Here is a 19615-nt window from a genome sequence, read left to right as displayed (position 1 = left end):
AAACAAGTGCAATGTGCGCTATGCAAGACAGAAAAGATGGTCATCCTTACCTCATACTCATCAGGCAGATCGATGGCCGATAACCGAGCGGTCAGACGAGCATTGAGGGTACGGTCAGCTGAAGATATCCAATTCTGAAGGGTCAGCATGTCCTTCTCAAGCCGCTGAAGAAGCTGGACATTGTTTTCTAGTTTCTCTTGTCTTGTCTTGGCCTGGGGTGGGCAAATGATAAGAGAATTAAAGTGGAAAATGTGTTTCATTAATTAGAATTGTAATGATAATTGGTTTGAGTTTTCTAGAGACAAGATAGCAGTCAGTCAAACACACAACGTTTTACCAATATGCAACGGAATGATGTAATATAGAATTATTTTTTGTTATTAGCATAATCATCATCAATATGATTGACAGCATCATCATCGTTGATGTCATAATAACCACCATCATTGTTGCTATTATCATAATTATCATCATCACTATCGTCATCATCATAATCGTCACCATCATTATCATCACCACCATCATCATCATCACCACCATCATCATCATCATCACCACCATCATCATCATCATCACCATAATCATTATCACCATCATCATCATCATCATCATCATCATCACCATCATCATCATCCTCATCATCATCACCATCATCATCAAGAATATTTATCCTACCTGCTGAGAGATTTCTTCAGTCCTTTCTTTGAACTGCTTGACTTCTCTTTCGATGGTGACAGTCATTATGCCCTGGGCAATGAGGTTATCAGCAAGCTCTGTGATGAGGTCTTTGTTGTCTCCAACATGCTTCATAACGGTGGATTCCAGAGCCTGAAAGAAAAGAAAAGATTTGTTTGTGATCATCATCAAATTATCATCATCAGCAGTCAGATAGGTTATTGTTATTTATAGTATTTTCCCTTATACCCAAACTTTTTAATTAAAGAACATTAGGTTTTGATGACTACTACTATTTAGGCCCACCTCAAAGATGTTCATGAATGAGATTAACAACTCCCCAATATTATTCCTAAACTTCTCATCACAGAAGTCAGCCATCATCATAATGATCACAATTACTAATGATATCGTCAATCTAACTATCATCAACATCGACATCATCATCATCAGCAGCAGCAGCATCACTGACATCATTATCATTACTTCAATCTCCACCATCATCATCACTATCATTATCACCAAAAACATCATCGTCATCATCATCCGCATCATCATCAACATTTTCATTGTCATCATCATCATCATCATCATTATCATCACGACCACGATCACCATCACCACCATCATCATCATCAGCACCACCACCATCATCATCATTATCATCACCATCATCATCATCATCACTACCACCACCACTATAATCATCATCATCATCACTACCACCATCACTACCACCACCATCATCATCACCACCACCATCACCACCACCACCACCACCATCATCATCACCATCATCATCAACAATTATCATCTCCATCTTCATCATAATCATCACTACGGTTCCTTTACTCACATCAATCTCCTCCGATATCTCCTCTGCATCCAGACTGCTGGACGGGTTCCCAAGTTTCTTTTCAAAGCCGTCCATCCAGATCACTTCCTCCGTCAGCATCTGCTTCAGTTTCTTCCAACTCCCGGAGGCATCCGACAGGATACTGTGCTTGGTAGCCACCTGGGATTTCATCACCGTCCACCTGTCGACCGAAGACATGACCTCTGAACTTTGGTTGATTTTTTCAGCGACCTCCTGGAGGTCGGTGGCGACCTTCTCTTTGAGTTGAAGCTCCTCCAAGGCACTCTAGCGGAAGAAACATGGTGAAGACTCATGATGGTACACAAGCCTTGATAAAAGGTTAGATTTGCTACGGCGACAATAGCTCCACATTAAATTCCATTAACTAATCAAGTGACCAACTTCAACCCTGAGTTAACACTATACCCTCCCCTAAACCAAAAATAAACCCTATTGCAACTTTAACCCTAACCATACCTCTTAGACGAAATTAAGCCTGGAGCAATTATCGAAGGAGCAAATGTTGCGTCCTTGATAGAACTGGGGGAGGGGGTCAAAATATTCAAGGATAACTAGAGATCACACTTTAAATTAGGACTGCATTGGTTACAACATGGTTGAATGACTCCATCTACAACACTTCAATCAATGAGAAGAAGTATTTTAGTGACAAAGGACATTCGACTGGGGTGGAAGTAGAACATGTGAAGCTCTAATTACAAGGCAAGTGTCTTCTTCTTTATTACATGTCAGTAAACTTGTTGGTATTTGTTGGTCACAGGAACTGAATTTGTGGTCATGGACTGGAGCCATCTTTCATAAATATTGAAGTATGGGATCCAAAAAGACATCAGTCTGGTTACAGATCAGATCACTGGTCTGAGCACTGGTCAAACTGGTGAGACCACTTCACGGGGAAGCTTTAAAATTTCACGTCTCTTTGTAACAAAGTCACTGAATACATGGCTACAACTAACAGCATCAAAAACATCCCTTTCACAACTTTAATTGTAGAAGAGCCACCTAAAATTCATTCAACAAACAATAAAGATTAGGAAATGCCTTGTTAAATCCATCAACTTACGGAATATTTCTTAAGCTGTGTTTGGATCTCGGCTGGATCCTGGATGGAGAGCTTCTTGCTGGGACCGAGGTCGGCTTCACAACGATCTAAACAGCTTGTCAACTCTTGCATGTAAGCTAACAATGGGAATAAATACAGAAAAAGTACCATAAAATACAAAATTGTCATCATCAAACCAGGGGGGTGTTTCACAAAGATTTAAGTATGACTTAGAGTCGCACTTAAATGTCTAGTTGCGCGCAGTATAAAAGGCATGACAGCATTGGTCAGATCATGCCAAGAGGACGCGCACTACAGCGTATTGATCAATAAGATCGCGCATTGCATATCATGTACGCGTCGGCATTTAAGTGTGACTTAAGTCATACTTAAATCTTTGTGAAACACCCCCCCCCCAGTTTTAAATCCGTATTGAACGGGCGTGGTCTGATTCACCACACACTCGCAGCAATCCCTCTTGTCACCTCCCTCCACTTTGCAAGATTCGGTGCATCCTCCATCCTCATCCCAACCCTTCTACTCTCCTCCACCACTTGTCTCTTCCATGTCCTCTTTGGACGTCCCCTCCTCCTCGAACACGCAGTTTAGAATCTACAATATTATTCATCATCAAAGGGCAAGTCCATCAAACAAATAGAAAAGTCGATTTCAATGAAAAGAGAGAGAGAAAACATACACTGCAATTTTATAAAAATCGGATGAGAAATATAAACTTATGGCGTTTTACAAAGATTTTCAAAAGAAATTTAGCATTTTGATCAACTGATAGAATATTTGTTTCTCTATTTTGAAAATAAATTTGTTAAGGTGGACCTACCTTTTGAATACAATTTTGTTGTTGTTGGTATTTTGAATAATCTAATCCACATTTACAATATTTGGGGTAGTATTTGTAATTTTCTTTAGCTCTTTGTCTCTATCTCTCTCCCTTCCTTCTTTCTCTATTTCCTTTCTCATAATATACAGTATTAAGGGAATAAAAATTGCCTCTCCTAACCCAACGCTCCCTTCCCCAGCCTCCCTCCCTCCCTAATTCTCTTCCTGTCTCATTGTGTTGGACGGACAAATCAGAGGCATATAGACATCACTCACCTTTCAGAGTTTGACATCTTTGGTATGCTTCAGTGAGGTTCGTCCGATGATCCGCGGCGAGGCCCGTGACCTGCTTCCATCTCTGGTGGAGGTCATCCAGCTCTCCTCGAGTGCGGGACGAGAAGGCCGGGTCACCGTCCCGAATCAGCCGCTCTCCCGTCTCAAGGATGTTATCCATGTTGGACTGCAAGGTTTTGATATCATCTTCAAGGCACTGGGAAATGAAAGACATTGGTGTATATTACTTAAAGTTCTCATTAAATATATCATGAAATTTCATGTGCAGTGTACTTAATATTGTTCATATGGCAATTAAGAAAATCATCCAGGAAAAATCACTCAATCATTAGAAAAAAAAGATCACTTGAGCCAATCACAGATCACCATTTAGCATCCACTGTCTCTTTCCGTTCAATTATATATTGTTTCGCTCTAGCTTTCTGGTCATTTGTGTGATTTTATTCAGATGAGTGCATGCTGAAAAGCTTCAGTATGTCCGCTATTTTACGACAAATCACTCACTATGATATATAAGCACTAAATACCTTGCTTTGATCTAGTTGGTCTTTGAGAACATCCATATCACCAAGGGCAACCTCTTCCGCTGAGAAGAACACGTCAAGGTCATCCATCCAACTGGTTAGACCACTCACTTCATCCTAGAAGAATAAGGAGAAAGAAAACATAATATTGTGGAGGGTTGTGGCCAGTGGATTCGTCTACGGACTTTGAAACAGAGGGTCGTGAGTTTGAATCCCAGGCATGGCGTGATTTCCTTCAGCAAGAAATTGATCCATGATATGCTGCACTCAACCGAGGTGATTAAAAGGGTACCAGCAGGAAGCAATTCCTCAAAAAATCTGGAAGCACCGGAAAAAAATAGACTAGCTTAGCCAGGGTGAAAAAGGAGCACCATGAACACATACATGTAAGGTGGATATGAGTGCTAAATATATTGTTATTATTCAGAACTGCAAATAAATCACTTCAAGCTTGTGAATCTTTTCCTTTTAGTTCAGTTAAACGTTTCGGGGGGAGGGTTCCAGACCATTTTCATGTTCATAATTATTTCAATATTGATGATGACATTGAATACTATGAATGGGGATACACTTACCAACCACAGTCGAAGCTCATTGATAGACCTATCAAGTAACGCCTTTCTGTCCTCGCACAGCCTGGTCACATCTTCCCAGTTTCTATTCAGTTGAGTTACATCCTTCTGGATGTTTTCAGCCTGTTTAGAAGTCCTGGCGGCCACTACAAGCTCCTTACCTGTCCTATTAACATAGTCGTAGCTGGAACGCTGCTCACCGATGGTTGTTTCAACCTCCTATATGGATAAGGTGAAGGTAAAAAGTAGAAATTACGTAATGTAACTTCTTATAATTTGTGTTAGTCATTAATTAATATTCATATTTTATTCACTGTACTAACGGTAGTTATTGTTTTGTACTTGCGAAGCTTATGCAAATTAACATTCTTTGAACACCTGTTTTATTCAGCCTCTGGCTGCAACACAACTTTCCTCCAATCTCCAATAAACCATTTTTTTAAAGAATTTTTACTGACCCTTTCCCAAAATTTTTAGACAGGTTTTAAATGGATCCATTTATGAAGAGGAATGTTGATATAGCATAAATTTGAGCTTTTGGCATTCACAATGTAAACTAGGGTCAACAAACCCGCATCAATACTCCATACCTTGTATCTTTGCAACTGGTCCTCAAGTTCGTCCAGATCGGAGACAAAGACCTCTTCCTCCTTCAATGCCTCCTGGACGCTGGCCAACCACTGGGTGAGTGCCCTCAGCGCTTCAAGATACCGGGCAGGCGGGGCGCTGTTCATCGCCTCTGTCAGGAGTTTCTCCCGCTCATCGAGGCGCTCCCGGATGCTGTCCCAGAGATGGCGGAATTCCTTGAGGTCTCGGTTGGTGGAGCGAGAGAGGGTCGAGTCGAAGGTGACCAGGGCAGCAGCAGAAGTGGATAGTCGCTCCATGTGGCTGGCATTGATTGATAGTTCGGTCTGTTTGGCCTGGATGGATGATTGAATGTTGACAGGGTGAAGGAAACAATCTCTACAGTACAAGACTTTTTTTTTAATCTCTGGCTAATAAACAGTAGTTTCAGATGATGAAACAGTCGTGGTATAACATTGGGAAACCAGTGCATTAGACCATAAAACATTGATTTACCAGTTTGATGCACAGATTTTCATTGTTTGTCCTCCAGTATGGCTGCTTGTGGGGACATTCAATAGAAATGCCCCCAATCAACCCTTTTCTCGTTTCAGGCAATCACAACACTTACAACCTAATCCTCTGCAAGCGATTAATAACACATCCACACATTTATATCAATAATGCATAAAGAAATGTCAATTTATCTGATGCAAGATACAAGAGCAATGAATATAAAAATGTCTTGATCAAGGGCCGGAACGAGAATCAAACCCGACTTTCATGGTGTAGTCGGGTGCCTTAGACCGCTCAGCCTTGGCACCTCGCCAGACCATGACAAAATATATTGAGTGTGATGAAGCCATAGGCCTGGCCCACACCTTTGCGGCTTTGGCTTTCACATTGCCTGAACGCAGACAAACGCAGTCAAACATAATGCAAGGATATAAGCTAATACGACCTAAATAGTTAGATTATTATGTTGAAGAATGTAAAAATGCAGCATCTTCCTTTTCTTTTAAATTCAAAGGCCCTTGCATTTAGAATTCTCTTCCCCATAACATCAAACAGATCTCATATTTAAATTCCTTTAACTCCAAGTTGAAAAACTTTCTTTTCAACCATCAAACATCTTAATTTAATTTATCCCATCATATTTTCTAATTATTATAAGTTTATTTTATCAGTACAAGTCTTGAATTTTATATTTTACTGTCTATAGGGACTGCCTTGACAGAACATTTGCTTTGTTCTTTTGCAGCTTCCCATTTCATGTTCATTTTTTATACATGTACTATAATTATCCTTATACAATCTTAGCCCTCTTTTAATCTCACTTGCATCTTGCTATGTGTCTTTGTTTCCTATTTTTTTTTCTTTTTTTCAATGTATTTTTGATGTTTTTGTTTGTATGCTCAATGTATTTTAATGGACGTGAATAAATAAATAAATGAACCACAAATGCCTTGAATTCCAGCTAGGAAGTTTTTTTCAAAGATCCTCAACTGATAGCAATGAAAATCAATTCCGCCTGACAACACTAACCCTGCACTGGTCTAGTTGCATCTTGATCCTCTGCAAATCCTCGGCGACTGGTCCCAGGTCCTCGTCAAGCCACTGCCGGATGGGTTCCACGGCCTTCTGCAATCGCTTCAGCTCTGTTTCAAACTCCTGGTGGCGCACCGCCTGGTCCAGCTTTCGCTTCCGGTCCTCCAGCATTAGATGGATGTCGTTCCAGCGATTCTGGAAACTCTTCACCGAATGCTGGATTTGCTCTGGTGAGGCGCCATCTACAGATTGAGGAAAGGTAAGAATGTTGTGTATCAGAATAAGATTCAAGCTTCATGACTTTTGTAAAATACATTCCATCCAGGCAAAGGCTTGCACAGATGCTAAGATATGATGCAAGCATGAGCTAAGTTAGAAATTAAACCCTAAAACTTTCATTTTAGTAAATGCGAGAACGATGTATTATTGGGTATTTATTGATCTCGATGACCTTTAACCTCTTGACTCCAAAATGTAATCAGATCATCACCACTCCCATATGCATACATGTAAATGAGCCAAGTTTGAAGTTGAACCCTCAAACAGTTAAGTTATCAAAAGAACAAGATATTCTTGGGTATGTTATGACTTCAGTTGTCTTCAACCTTATGACCCCAAAACCTAACAAAATCTTTGCCGCATCCATATGCATATAAACATAAGAAAAGTTTTGAAATTAAACCCTCAAAAAGTTAATTATTTATCCCAAGAACAAGGATATTTCAGTACAGTATGTAGCAATTTCTGTGACCTTTGACCTCGATACCCCCAAAAAACTAACAAAATCATCATCACTACTAGTACTATGCGCATACTTGCATCATGTTTGAAGTTGATCCATCAAACAATTTTTAGTACTCGTAGAACAAAAACAGGGAAGACAGATAGACATACAAATGAACGGATGGGTGGAAAGGCAGATGGACAGACAGATAGAAGAAAGGACAGACGGACAGACAACCGATCCCATATATTACCTTCGTTGGTGATATCTATCAGCTTATCAGCAAGCTCTGATACTGTCTTCACCCTACTCTTTCTTTCCTCCCAGTCATGGTCAAGGTTCTGAAACATAAAGAACAAAACGATTCTTTAAATAAATGGAAGACAATAAAAGAGAAATGAAAAAAGATTGGGTGATGACAGTCAGTCAGTTCATTTCAAGTCATTTCACATCTGCTCAATCATACTAGCTCCATCCACATCAGTTCATATCAATCAATTTAGTAATGTCCAGTTCAGTACTACACATATCAGCTCAGCTGAGCTAAGTTCAGGTGAGAACACTTCAGTTCAATATAATAAGTAAGGTTGTGTTCAGTTCATTTAGTTCGCCCCTGGGGAGTGTCTTGCTACTATTATTGTCAGTGATTTTCATGGTAAGCAACAAGAAATCCTTGCATCTGACTGGCAGAGAGCAGGTGAGCCACTGAAAGTCATTGACAAAACTCTTCAGGAAATGCTCCCCACCAGAGTTCATTTTCCATCTAATTCAACTCTTAACTTAACTTGTAAATTGTCTTGCACAGATTGAGGTCGGGAATATCACTAGCTCATTTAATTTTAAATCAAATTCAACTCATGACTTACCTCATAAATTGTCTCGCACAGATCAAGGTCAGGAATATCCCCAGCTCAGTTCATTTTCAATCAAATTCAACTCTAAACTCACCTCATAAATTGTCTTGCAGAGATCGAGGTCCGGAGTGTCCGGGGTCGGTTCGTCCTCGGACATGATCTTCTGCTCAGTGTCTTCCACCCACGCCACCAGACTGCCCAGCTCCCCGTCGAACCGCCGCCTCAACTCGCTGTCCTCACTGGTCCTCTTCTTGGCCACGCCAAGCGGGGGAGGAGTCACCGAGGAGTCGGGGGAAGGAGAGGATACATGGACGGTCTGGTGGATGGTCTTGGTGACGAGGGTTTCCGTGACGACCGCATCGTTCTGAGCATAGGTGGTGGTCATGGCAGTGGAGTTGATCTCATCGGTGATGGGCACAACGTTGAGGCTGAAGCCACTGTCGGCAACCTGCAGAGATATGTTAAAAATAATTATGAAGGTTCATACAACGATTTAGAAAGGCATAGGGCATAAGCAAGAGGACCAAGTCAAGCAAATAAGGGCACAAACTAAGAGTGGAAGAAGGCAGAGATGACAATGACATATAATGGCCATACTACTCAGAGGAGAAGGGAGGAAAAGAAGGGGGAGGTGGAGAAGAAGAAGAAGGTGGAGGAGGAGAAGAAGAAGGAAGAGAAGATCAAGAATGAGAAGAACGGGGAGGTGGAGGATAAGGAGGAGGTGGAGGAGCAGAAGGAGGAGGAAAAGAAGGTGAAGGTGGAGGAGAAGAAGGAAGAGGAGGAAAAGAAGGAGGGGGTTGAGAAGAAGAAGGTGGAGGAGAAGAATGAGAAGAATGGGGAGGTGGAGGAAAGGGATGAGGAGGTGGAGAAGAAAGAGGTGGAGAAGAAGAAGAGGAAGAAGAAACAGGAGAAGGAGAAGAACGAGGATGAGTAGAAGGAAACAGAGAGAAATGACAAAGACGAGGAAGAGGACAGAAAGAGAAAGTATGAAAAGCAGAGAAAAGGCAAGAAAAGGGAAGAGGAAATGGAAGCGGCAGAGGGCAGCTGAGTAAAAGAAGAGCACGAACAAAAACAAGAAGCAAGAGAACAAGAACAGGAATGACATGAACAAGAAGCAATTACAACACTCACCACTTTGGACTGGTTCTCCATCTGCTGGACGATGCTGTCCCATCGCTGTGAGAACTCCTCTAAGGCAGTCTGGATGTTGGACACTCCAGGATGGTCTTCATCAAGGTGTTGAACGATGTTCTGAGCCAGTGTGTTTAGACGACCAAACTCGCCATGCTGCAGCTCAAGCTCGTGTTCCAGGGCCTAAGTGTGGAAACAAAACAGATCAAGATCTCAAAGAATGGGAACTCCTGGATGAGCTACATGTACTTCCCCATGAGAAAATACTGTATCAAATAAGGCATTACTGCCTCACCATGCTGAAGTCCAAGCTCTTGTCATTGTAAAATCTCACTAAGAACTTTGATAGATCAAGAACCCAATTTACATACAGAAGGTCATGTGTGAACTAGTGCCCTTTGAGAAGACATTAATGTTCATTACCAAGTCTCTTGTCCAAGTCCCTTTTCCGAATCCTTCAAAGCACTTTCAACCATAAGTAATAACTTGTAAAGAAAAATTATCTTAAAAGGCATTTATCGACATCCTTATGCATTCAGCAATATAAAAAACAAAGATACTTTTATTTCATTGTTAACCCTAAAAAGACTGGGGGGGCTGATTCAGCCCCCCCTCGACATTTCTCGCGATAAATCCGCCGCACGAATTTTTTTTGACCGCGTCGCTCAATTAATTTTTACTTTCAAGTCTCGCGCAACTTTTGAGACTAAAATTGTGACCCCCAGGTACGCGGTTCCAAAATTACGCAACATTTCGTAAGTGCATGTAGACCCGAAATTACTAAAAAACGTGAACTTGTGTACAAATCCAATGCAAATAGTGTTCTTAGCCAATATTCACAAATGCATCATTATTTTTTTTACTCCTTAAAATCAATTAATTTTATCTTTTTTATGGTCAAAATAAAGTCTCCAACAATTTCCATTGAAAAACAATTAAAAAAAAGTAGAAAAACAAAGAAATACATAAGAAATTTAGAAAACAATAGAATACATAAAAAAATAAATGTGATTTTGAATTTTTTTTATATCAATTTGATCAGATGCCTATCTAGAGTATGTGAAACAAAAATTAGCATTTCAGGGGCATTACTTTATTAATTAGAGCAAACTTATGAGATTTTTTGCAGAATTTGATGTTATAGATTTGTAGATAATGCCATGGGTAACGCGTGTGCCAATTTTCGTCGCGATCGCACGATCATCGGCCAAGATCATAAGGGGGGGGGCTGAATCGGCCCCCCCAGTCTTCTTAGGCGTCGAAATAGCCCAGTCTATTTAGGGTTAAGAGCTTTAGTTTGCTACCTACATGAATGGAGATGCTCTGACATCATTTCTTAGGTAGAAGAAACAATCAAACTTTTAAACAATATGGTGGAAATTCATGAATGTTATCAATTCTATTCAATTCTGTGTCGGTATCAAAACTGCCTCTGAAGCTTCATAAACATCCATTACATTCACTTCTAAGGAGTGTTTCACAAACAAATAATCAGTGATTTTACTGGCAAATTTACTCTGAGCCAATCAGATGCAAGGATTTTGGTAGCTTATAACAATAGTCAGTGAAAATCACTGACTATGTGTTACATGAAACACTCCCTAGGGTATCAATGGAAGAACTGTACCTTGATCTTCTTGAGCATCTCCATGGCGTCGGTGTCCGAGTGCGGCTGGGTCAGTCTCATGATGGCCAAGGAGGATTCGGCCTTGCTCAACCAGGCCTCAAACTGCCTCTGGGCATCCACGTACCGCTGCCACTGCAGCTGGACATCCTGGAGTACTGACCACTGCTGCTCGGTCCACTGGCAGACGCTGGCCCAACGCTCTCCAAGACTGGTCAGCTGTTCCTCTAGAACTGCCGTTGCTGCCATGAAAAGATCGAAGATTAAAATTGGGACAAAAAAATATGCATCTAAGAGTGTACATTAACTATCAGTATCCATATTGCCACATTAGTGCATGATGCACCCTCAGATCCAGCATTTTCAGGTACCACAATCATTCAAGAATACCTTCATGATTCTCAAATAAGAGCTCTTACAAGGATTTACAATAGATCCAAATCACAACCAAAGTGACTGATCAAACAATCCTATCTCTCAACCATAAATTTTACATCAATTCCAATTTTGAGATTGATTTTAAAGACAGGGCCGAGGTCCGCACAGAGTCCGTACTAATTTGTGGAGCGTTGTGGCCCAGTGGAATAGTCTTTGGACTTTGAAACAGAGGGTCGTGGGTTCGAATCCCAGCCATGGCGTAATTTCCTTCAGCAAGAAACTGATCCACAATGTGCTGCATTCAACCCAGGTGAGGTAAATGGGTACCGGTAGGAAGTAATTCCTTAAGAAGCTGTGTGCGGTATGAACGCCTAGCTTAGCCGGGTAATATAGGAGCGCCTTGAGCACCTAACAAGGTGGATATGTGTGCAATATAAATATCCTATATTATTATTATTATTATTATTATTTGAGGGGATGAATTCATTGGAAACCTACCATTTTCTGGGCTGCTCTCATCGACTACGACCACCATGTGAGATAGTGAATTGACCTGTCTTTGCTGTTTCTCAAGGTCCTCTTGAAGATCCTGTTGATAACAATAAAAAAAGAAATATTTAACAAAAAATCAGCTATTCGATACAATAATACTTAGTATCAATTACCTTCCTGAGAGGAGTTTCACAAAGATTTGAGTGTAAAGTCACACTTACATTCCAAGTTGCGTGTGGTATAAGAAGCATCATCGTTTCAAAGAATTATCATAAACATATACAAGCCCCTTTTCGAAACAATTAAATCTTGTATCACTTACCTTCCTGAGAGGTATTTCACAACGTTTTGAGTGTAAAGTCACACTTCAATTCCCATTTGCCTTCAGTATAAAAGGCATCACCCCATTGGTCAAATCATGCCAAGAAGACACACCCTACTGCATAATAATCAATAAGATTGCATGTTACATATCATGCACGTTGGCATTTAAGTATGCCTCTAAGTCAAGCTCAACTCTTTGCCAAACATCCTCCTCCCCCAACAGCTTTACATGTTGGCATGCAACATTTTGGCACATTACCTGTCCTATGTATTTTACATGACTCATATCAATGCAGAAAAAGCGTGCAATACTGTGACTATATTCAACTCTGCAAGACCATTAACCAACCCATATCTTGACTCATATGCAGGCACATACATGCATGTGGGGTTCGCTTGATTTTTTGCTTGTCAATTTTTTGGTTACGAAAACACCTAATTTTTCTCATTTTTGTGGTGAAATTCTTCTTTTTTTTTTCAAATTTTCATTCAACTCAACCCCCCCCCCCCGCATTCCAAAATCCTGTGTATGCTTCTGAACTGCTCCTATGCATGGGGGGTTTTCGTAATTTTCATATGGAAGTGGCATACATTCCATACACTTTAAGAAATGATATTTCCCAGAGTTTTCAAGCCAACAAGAGACGTCAACTATCAGACGAACTCACCCGCAGATCATTGATCTGTTTATCTACGGCTTCCAAGCAATCGCCGATGAAGCTTCTGTCGTCGATGAACTGTTCTGTCTTTGTGAGCCAATCCCTCAGGTCTTTGAGTTGCTTCTGTTGCAGCTGCATTAGTACTTCATGTAATCTATGTAATCGATTGAAAAGAGCAGATATGATACATGAAAGTTATAGATGTACACACAAGTACGCCTGCACTGGCTCCCTATCAAAAATCGCATTATCTTTAAGATTTTGTTGCTTACTTTTCATAGTATTCTTGGATCAGCACCATAATACAGTCTTTCATTTGTCAATTACTACACACCAAGTAGGTCTTTGCACTCATCCACTTCTGGCTACCTTGTTATTCCAAACGTTTCAAAATCTTGGGGGGGAGATCATTTGCTTTTGTGGAATAGACTTCCTGAAGACATAAAAAAATGTACCCCTGTCAAGACTTACAAAAATCTTCCAATTTTTTTTAAGTTTAACTCTTAGCACTTTATGCGCCTGAGCACTCTACAGAATGAATTAGTCGCATTATTATTATTATTAACAAATAAAGCAACTTACTTCATAATAATAATAATACCAACATGCTTATATAGCGCATATCACTGCCAAATGCGTCCCTATGCGCTTCATTGGATATTATTACCCTGGCTTTAGCCCCGCAGCCTTTTACAGCGCGGTGGCATTTCAAGGAATAAATTCCTGCCAGGTACCCACTTACCTCACCTGGGTCGAGTGCAGCACAACGTGGACGAATTTCTTGCTGAAGGAAATTACGCCATGGCTGGGATTCGAACCCACGACCCTCTGTTTCAAAGTCCGAAGACTAATCCACTGGGCCACAACGCTCGGAAATGTGAGGCAGAACTCACTTCACCAATTCTAATACGATTTCATCATTTTAACAATCAGTGTTGTTGGTATTATTGCTGTTGTATGACTGCTGCCGTTAGCGTTGCTAGGATTAATCACTCTGTCCATAGCTGATAATTAAATAGCATCCCATCAGATTAATATTACTGATGTTGATGTTGTTGTTCTTTTGTTGATATTATTGCGCTTATATCACTGTTGTTGTTCCGTTTATATTGTTTTAGCTATTAATCTTGTTGTTGTTGATGTTCTTTTGTTGACTTTGTTTGAAATGTCTATGTGTATTGCTGCTGATATCATTGTTTAGATAATCTTTGTTGATATTGTTTTCACTGACACTTTTATTGTTATTCTTCTTAGTGAGGTTTTAGTGTTGATAACTTTGGAACTGTTGTTGAAGTTGAATGTAAAATGCAAAATATTGTTTTAATCTAAGTATATACTTGTGCATGTTTCATGCGAATAACGAGAACATTGAATTGCACTGAGATAGATTAATGAACATGCTACTGTAGTAGCTACTGTTAGGTTTATATGGTTGTATAAAATGTTGCTGTCATAATTATATTACTCACAGTGACTGTCTTTCCATAGCTGATAACCTGAGGGCTTCCCAGCGGCTGTTGAGCAGGGTCATCTGCTCTCGTATCTCACTCTCCTCTTCCTCGTTGACCTTTCCTTCTATGATGAGGTGGTTACCCTCCTGTAGGGCATTCCCAACGCTGTTCTGATGGGTCATCAGCTCCACCATGAATTTCTGAAGGGTGAACAAGTTTGTCATCTTCATCATCGTCATCATTATCATCATCATCATCATCATTCCTTATTATCATCATCATCATCGTCACCATCACCATCATCGTTATCATCATCATTATCATCAACATCACCATCATCATTATCATCATCATCATCAACATCACCATCACCATCATAATCATCACCATTATCAACATCATCATCACCATCATCAATCATCATCATCATCGTCATCACCATCGTCATCACCATAATCATCATCATTACAATACTCACAAGTATCATCATCACTAAAATAACCACCATCAACATCACCACAATCACCATCACTATAGTAATAAACTTAATACAATGTTTCTATTAAAGAGCTGCATACTACAACCCTGGCTTTAGCATGGCTACCCTGATAAGATGCTTGAGCATTCACGGAATTCCTTCCTACCAGGCTTCCATTTACTACACCTGAGTGGAGAGTGGCAAATACAGATAAACACCTTGCCAAAAGACGCGAGTGCGGCAGTGGGATTTGAACCCATGGTTCAAAGTCCAGAGACTTATCCACTGAGCCACAACACCTCTACATTATCATCATCACCACCATCACCATCATCATCCCTGAAAATCACCCATCTTCTCTGTACCTCATGTACATGGAACTGCTCCTTGACCTCATCCACATTGCTGGAGACCTCCTCCTCATGCTCCAGGTGGCTCTCTGCATTCAGGAGCCAGGCCAGGACTGTCTCCATGTTCCCCTGGTAACTCTCTATATCTATCTCACTCATATCGGATAAGGACTGAACAAAATGAAAATGGAGTAAAGAAGAAGGGTTTCAAAAACATCATGGAGGCTTGATATGGAACTACTCTTTCTATAAGTCATCAACAATATCCTTTAACATGGAGGCTAGGACAGTCACTTCATTACCCGGTAACTATCTATATCAATCTCACTCATATCTGATTAGGACCGCACAGAACAAAAATAGTAAGAATATACCTTCTTGGTATAATTGTAACTTTGTGGGGCATTGATTCTTTCAGAGAGGCAATGAACTACCATGAAGTCAATTATTAAGTACAGTATAAAGTGCTGTACGCTCCTGTGCCAGAGAACACCATTAATAAAACTTGAATTGATTTGTGAATTTCTGACTAAAGGCCGTGGCACACCTTGCGACTGTTCGCGATCCGATTTTGGAACAAATCGCATTTTGCTCATTTTCTGAAAATGTGAATGGAACATATCATTTTATCTGAGGTTAAAATTAATTGAAAGAATACTAATATAGCCATTTTTAAAGATTGCACACCTTTATTTTGGAGTAAAGGCCAAATTAGTTTCAAATCTTAGCCAATCGTATGACTGCTATGACTTCATTAAGACAAGATATTAAATTCACTTTCATTCTAAGAGGGATGATGGCATAGTCACGGATTCGAACATAGGTATTCGTACAAGGATTTAGAACATACACAGTAAGATATTCCATGTCTCAATATTAGCATCAAATTCTTCTACGTTATATTCTAAAATTGGATCTCAAATAGTCATAAGGTGTGCGGTGGCCTTAATACATGTATTGCAATGATCATTTTATTATGATTGGAAAACTTGAATCATTCAAGGAATACTGGAATACAATTGTTCCTTCACAACATATATGTAGCTTGATCTTTCCAATCCCGCATACATTACAAAGCACTTTAATTAGCCTCCAAATGTTATCAGTTTGCTCCGTTGTATCTCACTGAATCAACTTACTAGGTCCGGCGATGCAGTGGTAAAACTCTCCTGCGCTGAACTGCGACTGAGATTGAGCGAAGTTTGTGAACCGACTACACGGTCAGTCTCTTGTATCAAGGTGCTTTGTGTCGATAGTACTTTATAAAGGGACGTTACATACATTAACACACAGACTTCTTATCAGGTACACCGACATTGATGTCTGAAATCAAGAGAGAATACAAAAAAATGAATACTACTAATATCCTACTACTCGGTCAGTCTCTTGTATCAAGAAGCTTTGGGATGTCAAATACATTATAACAGACTTCTTATTAGGTACATCGACATTGACATCTGAAATCAACAAGAACGGACGCAAAATAATAATGATACTAATATACATGTACATGAAATTACTGCTCAGGAGGGCATTGGCAAAAAATATCGCCCTGAAGTGAAAATATTAGGCCTATAGGCTGAAGATCATTGAGGGACAAGAATTTTTTATATTTCTAGAGTATAAATTCTATCCAGGCAATAGTAAAATATTGCCCTGCTCAAACTATGCTAATCGGTAGTAATATCCAACTACATTTCAGTCTCGTTCATATAATACAGAAGCACTTAATACATCTGAACGACGTGAATCGCTTTAGAAATAAATATCGGTCATCGGATCCTGACATGAAGACAAAAAATGTACATGCCTTTAGAATAATTTATTGATAATAATATATTAGTGTGGAATCTGTTTCATTGGTGAACTGAGGAATTTGAATGGGTTCCAATCATACTTTCCTATAAGAGATATCGTTGTATAAACCATTCAAGTCCATTTTCTGAATTAAACAGAAAGATTAAAAGACTATGCAAACCTTCCGGATCAAGAAGTCTATCTACGTTGAAATGACTATGTGCGACGGTAAAGGCATGCTCTAGCCTCGCTTCAGGCTCTTCCTTGAATAGGTCGTGATAAACAAAAAGGTCAGGTCTGTATACAGAAGCAGATAGAAGATGCATCAGGAATCAAACACAAGTATCCGGTTATCTTATCACAAACAGGCTACTATATAGGGACGTCAGGAGACTTGAGTTAGAGCGTCTTGGAGGGGAAGAGTTTATATCATGATATAAGCCAGAAGCAATTCATATCGGTTGTCAACCGAGTTAAAGGGAACAGTCAAACAAGATAATACACTGGGAAGCATTTCATAAAACAAATAGTCAGCGATTTTCATAACTGTTATAAGCTACTGAAAACATTTTGCATCTGATTGGTTCAGAACAAATCAGTCCGTGAAAATCACCGGATATTTGTTTCACAATTTCTTGACTTGTCGGTTGCTTGAATTGGACATAAAGGGGGGGGGGTCGTTTTGTGAAAGTTGTCAGTACTGACATATAAGTTACATATCGGTAGATAACATAACAAGAAACACCTGAGCATCTCGGCCAACCCAACCAAAATAAGACTTTCACATCTGGCAACTTGTGGGGGGAGCATTTCACAAAACAAAAGTCAGTGATTTTCACCAACTATAATCGTTACTAGAAATCCTTGCATCAGACTGGCTGCAATCATGTTTTTTTACTTGCAAATCTATGGGGGTGTTGCAAGAAAATATTTGCAATCAATTGCAAATATTCTGTTGCCATTTTACAACTGGTAGGTCAACGTTAGCTGTAGCAAATCAGATTAAACTTCTTGTTTCAAGGAGCAAATTAGCAATCAATCACTAATTTGCAATTAACTGCAAGACATATGATTGCTTTAGGGACCAAAAATTGACTTGCAATTGATCACAAGTTCTTGCAACACCCTATATGAGTAATTCATCAAAAGAGAATTATCTAAAGCAATAAATAATCCTTTCAGGAGATGGATCCTAATGCAGTTCCTCATCCTCCAATTCATTTTCCTTCTTACTCCTTCAATTTCTGGTTATCCATGAATGGTATCTCTGGACAGTCACTGTAACTCCACAAAACAAATCCTCAAAGAATCTCTACATGTGGGACTATAGCCAAGGATACAGCTTAGCATTGTACGAAAAATAGGCAAAATTGATTAGAGTGGGCAATTTGCTATGTAAAAAGGTGTTTTGTATCAAAAAAGACAAGTTGCAAAAGTTGGGATTTCTATTTCTGTCTGATAAGTGGCATAGCTAATAGTCATAAATTTGGCAAATCAAAGAGATTTGGGGTAAAAAATAATTTTAAAAATTTCTACTCCTTGATGACGATACTGACCTATATCTATGCAAGATGGCGTTGAAAGCTAAACCATCTCTCCAGCTACTTGTAAAGTTTTTCACATCTACACGCTCATATCTGAAAAGAAAATATAACACGATAGAGAGTTAGATGAATCTGAATTAAGAAAGTCATAGGCCCGAATTCACAAATGTGGTTTTGAAAACCCACAGTTAAATCCATGGTTTATGCAGATTTCCTGAATTTATTACGCTTAATTGAGCGCGTATCGGGCGCGTGTATAAAAAATGTCCAATGCTGATGCGCGCTTTTGTCGCGGTGCGCCAAATTGGCGCCTATTACCATGGTTAGATACGCTATTTTATTCATGAGTCTACTGTTTGAAGAGTGGACTCATGAATGAAATAGCATGGATAACCACGGCAACAGGCGTCAATTTGGCACACTGTGACAAAAACGTGCATCAGCATTGGACATTTTTTAAAACACGCGGTAAAATAAGCATAGTTTATACAGGAAATGTGCATAAACCATGGACTCAACCGTGGATTTTTAAAAACCACCTTTGTGAATTCCGGGCTATATGATTGAATAATTGTAGCAGACTAATCATCAATTCAAGAAACTAAGGTTTCATAAAAGATTCACTTTCTAATGCTGTTTTATTTGATCCTCTGAAATTAGCCAGTCCACGGAAAATCAAACGTAAGCTGGAGGCAGTTCACCTGTTTTGTCCCACAACATGTACTTGTAAAGCTTTTTTTACCACTTTCATACTACCGAATGATTGTCTCTTTTTATAATGGTATATCAGATATACTATTATCAAAAGAGATCACAATATCCTTGTCTCATAGAATTTTGGGGGGCTGTTTAGTATTTACTCACCCACACATTGTT

The 19615-nt window shown here is 39.6% G+C and overlaps 1 protein-coding gene across 1 annotated transcript in view; it reads right to left on the bottom strand.

The window, feature by feature from the left end:
* LOC121413111 (dystrophin-like) overlaps positions 1-19615 on the bottom strand; it is a gene marked incomplete at its 5' end in the record, with an annotated part of 83484 nt that overhangs the window by 24983 nt on the left and 38886 nt on the right. Inside the window, 21 exon segments of the mRNA XM_041605875.1 lie at positions 51-212; positions 676-828; positions 1532-1816; positions 2616-2731; positions 3708-3921; positions 4253-4366; positions 4825-5040; positions 5412-5741; positions 6931-7175; positions 7911-7998; positions 8606-8959; positions 9643-9825; positions 11270-11508; positions 12143-12233; positions 13129-13273; positions 14589-14770; positions 15414-15569; positions 16538-16687; positions 16690-16721; positions 17377-17492; positions 18752-18832. Of these exon segments, the coding sequence (XP_041461809.1) occupies positions 51-212; positions 676-828; positions 1532-1816; positions 2616-2731; positions 3708-3921; positions 4253-4366; positions 4825-5040; positions 5412-5741; positions 6931-7175; positions 7911-7998; positions 8606-8959; positions 9643-9825; positions 11270-11508; positions 12143-12233; positions 13129-13273; positions 14589-14770; positions 15414-15569; positions 16538-16687; positions 16690-16721; positions 17377-17492; positions 18752-18832 (3652 nt within the window).

The sequence above is a fragment of the Lytechinus variegatus genome, chromosome 4 (genome assembly GCF_018143015.1).
Source record: "Lytechinus variegatus isolate NC3 chromosome 4, Lvar_3.0, whole genome shotgun sequence".
Taxonomy (NCBI): domain Eukaryota; kingdom Metazoa; phylum Echinodermata; class Echinoidea; order Temnopleuroida; family Toxopneustidae; genus Lytechinus; species Lytechinus variegatus.
This window is presented reverse-complemented; position numbering and strand designations above follow the sequence as displayed.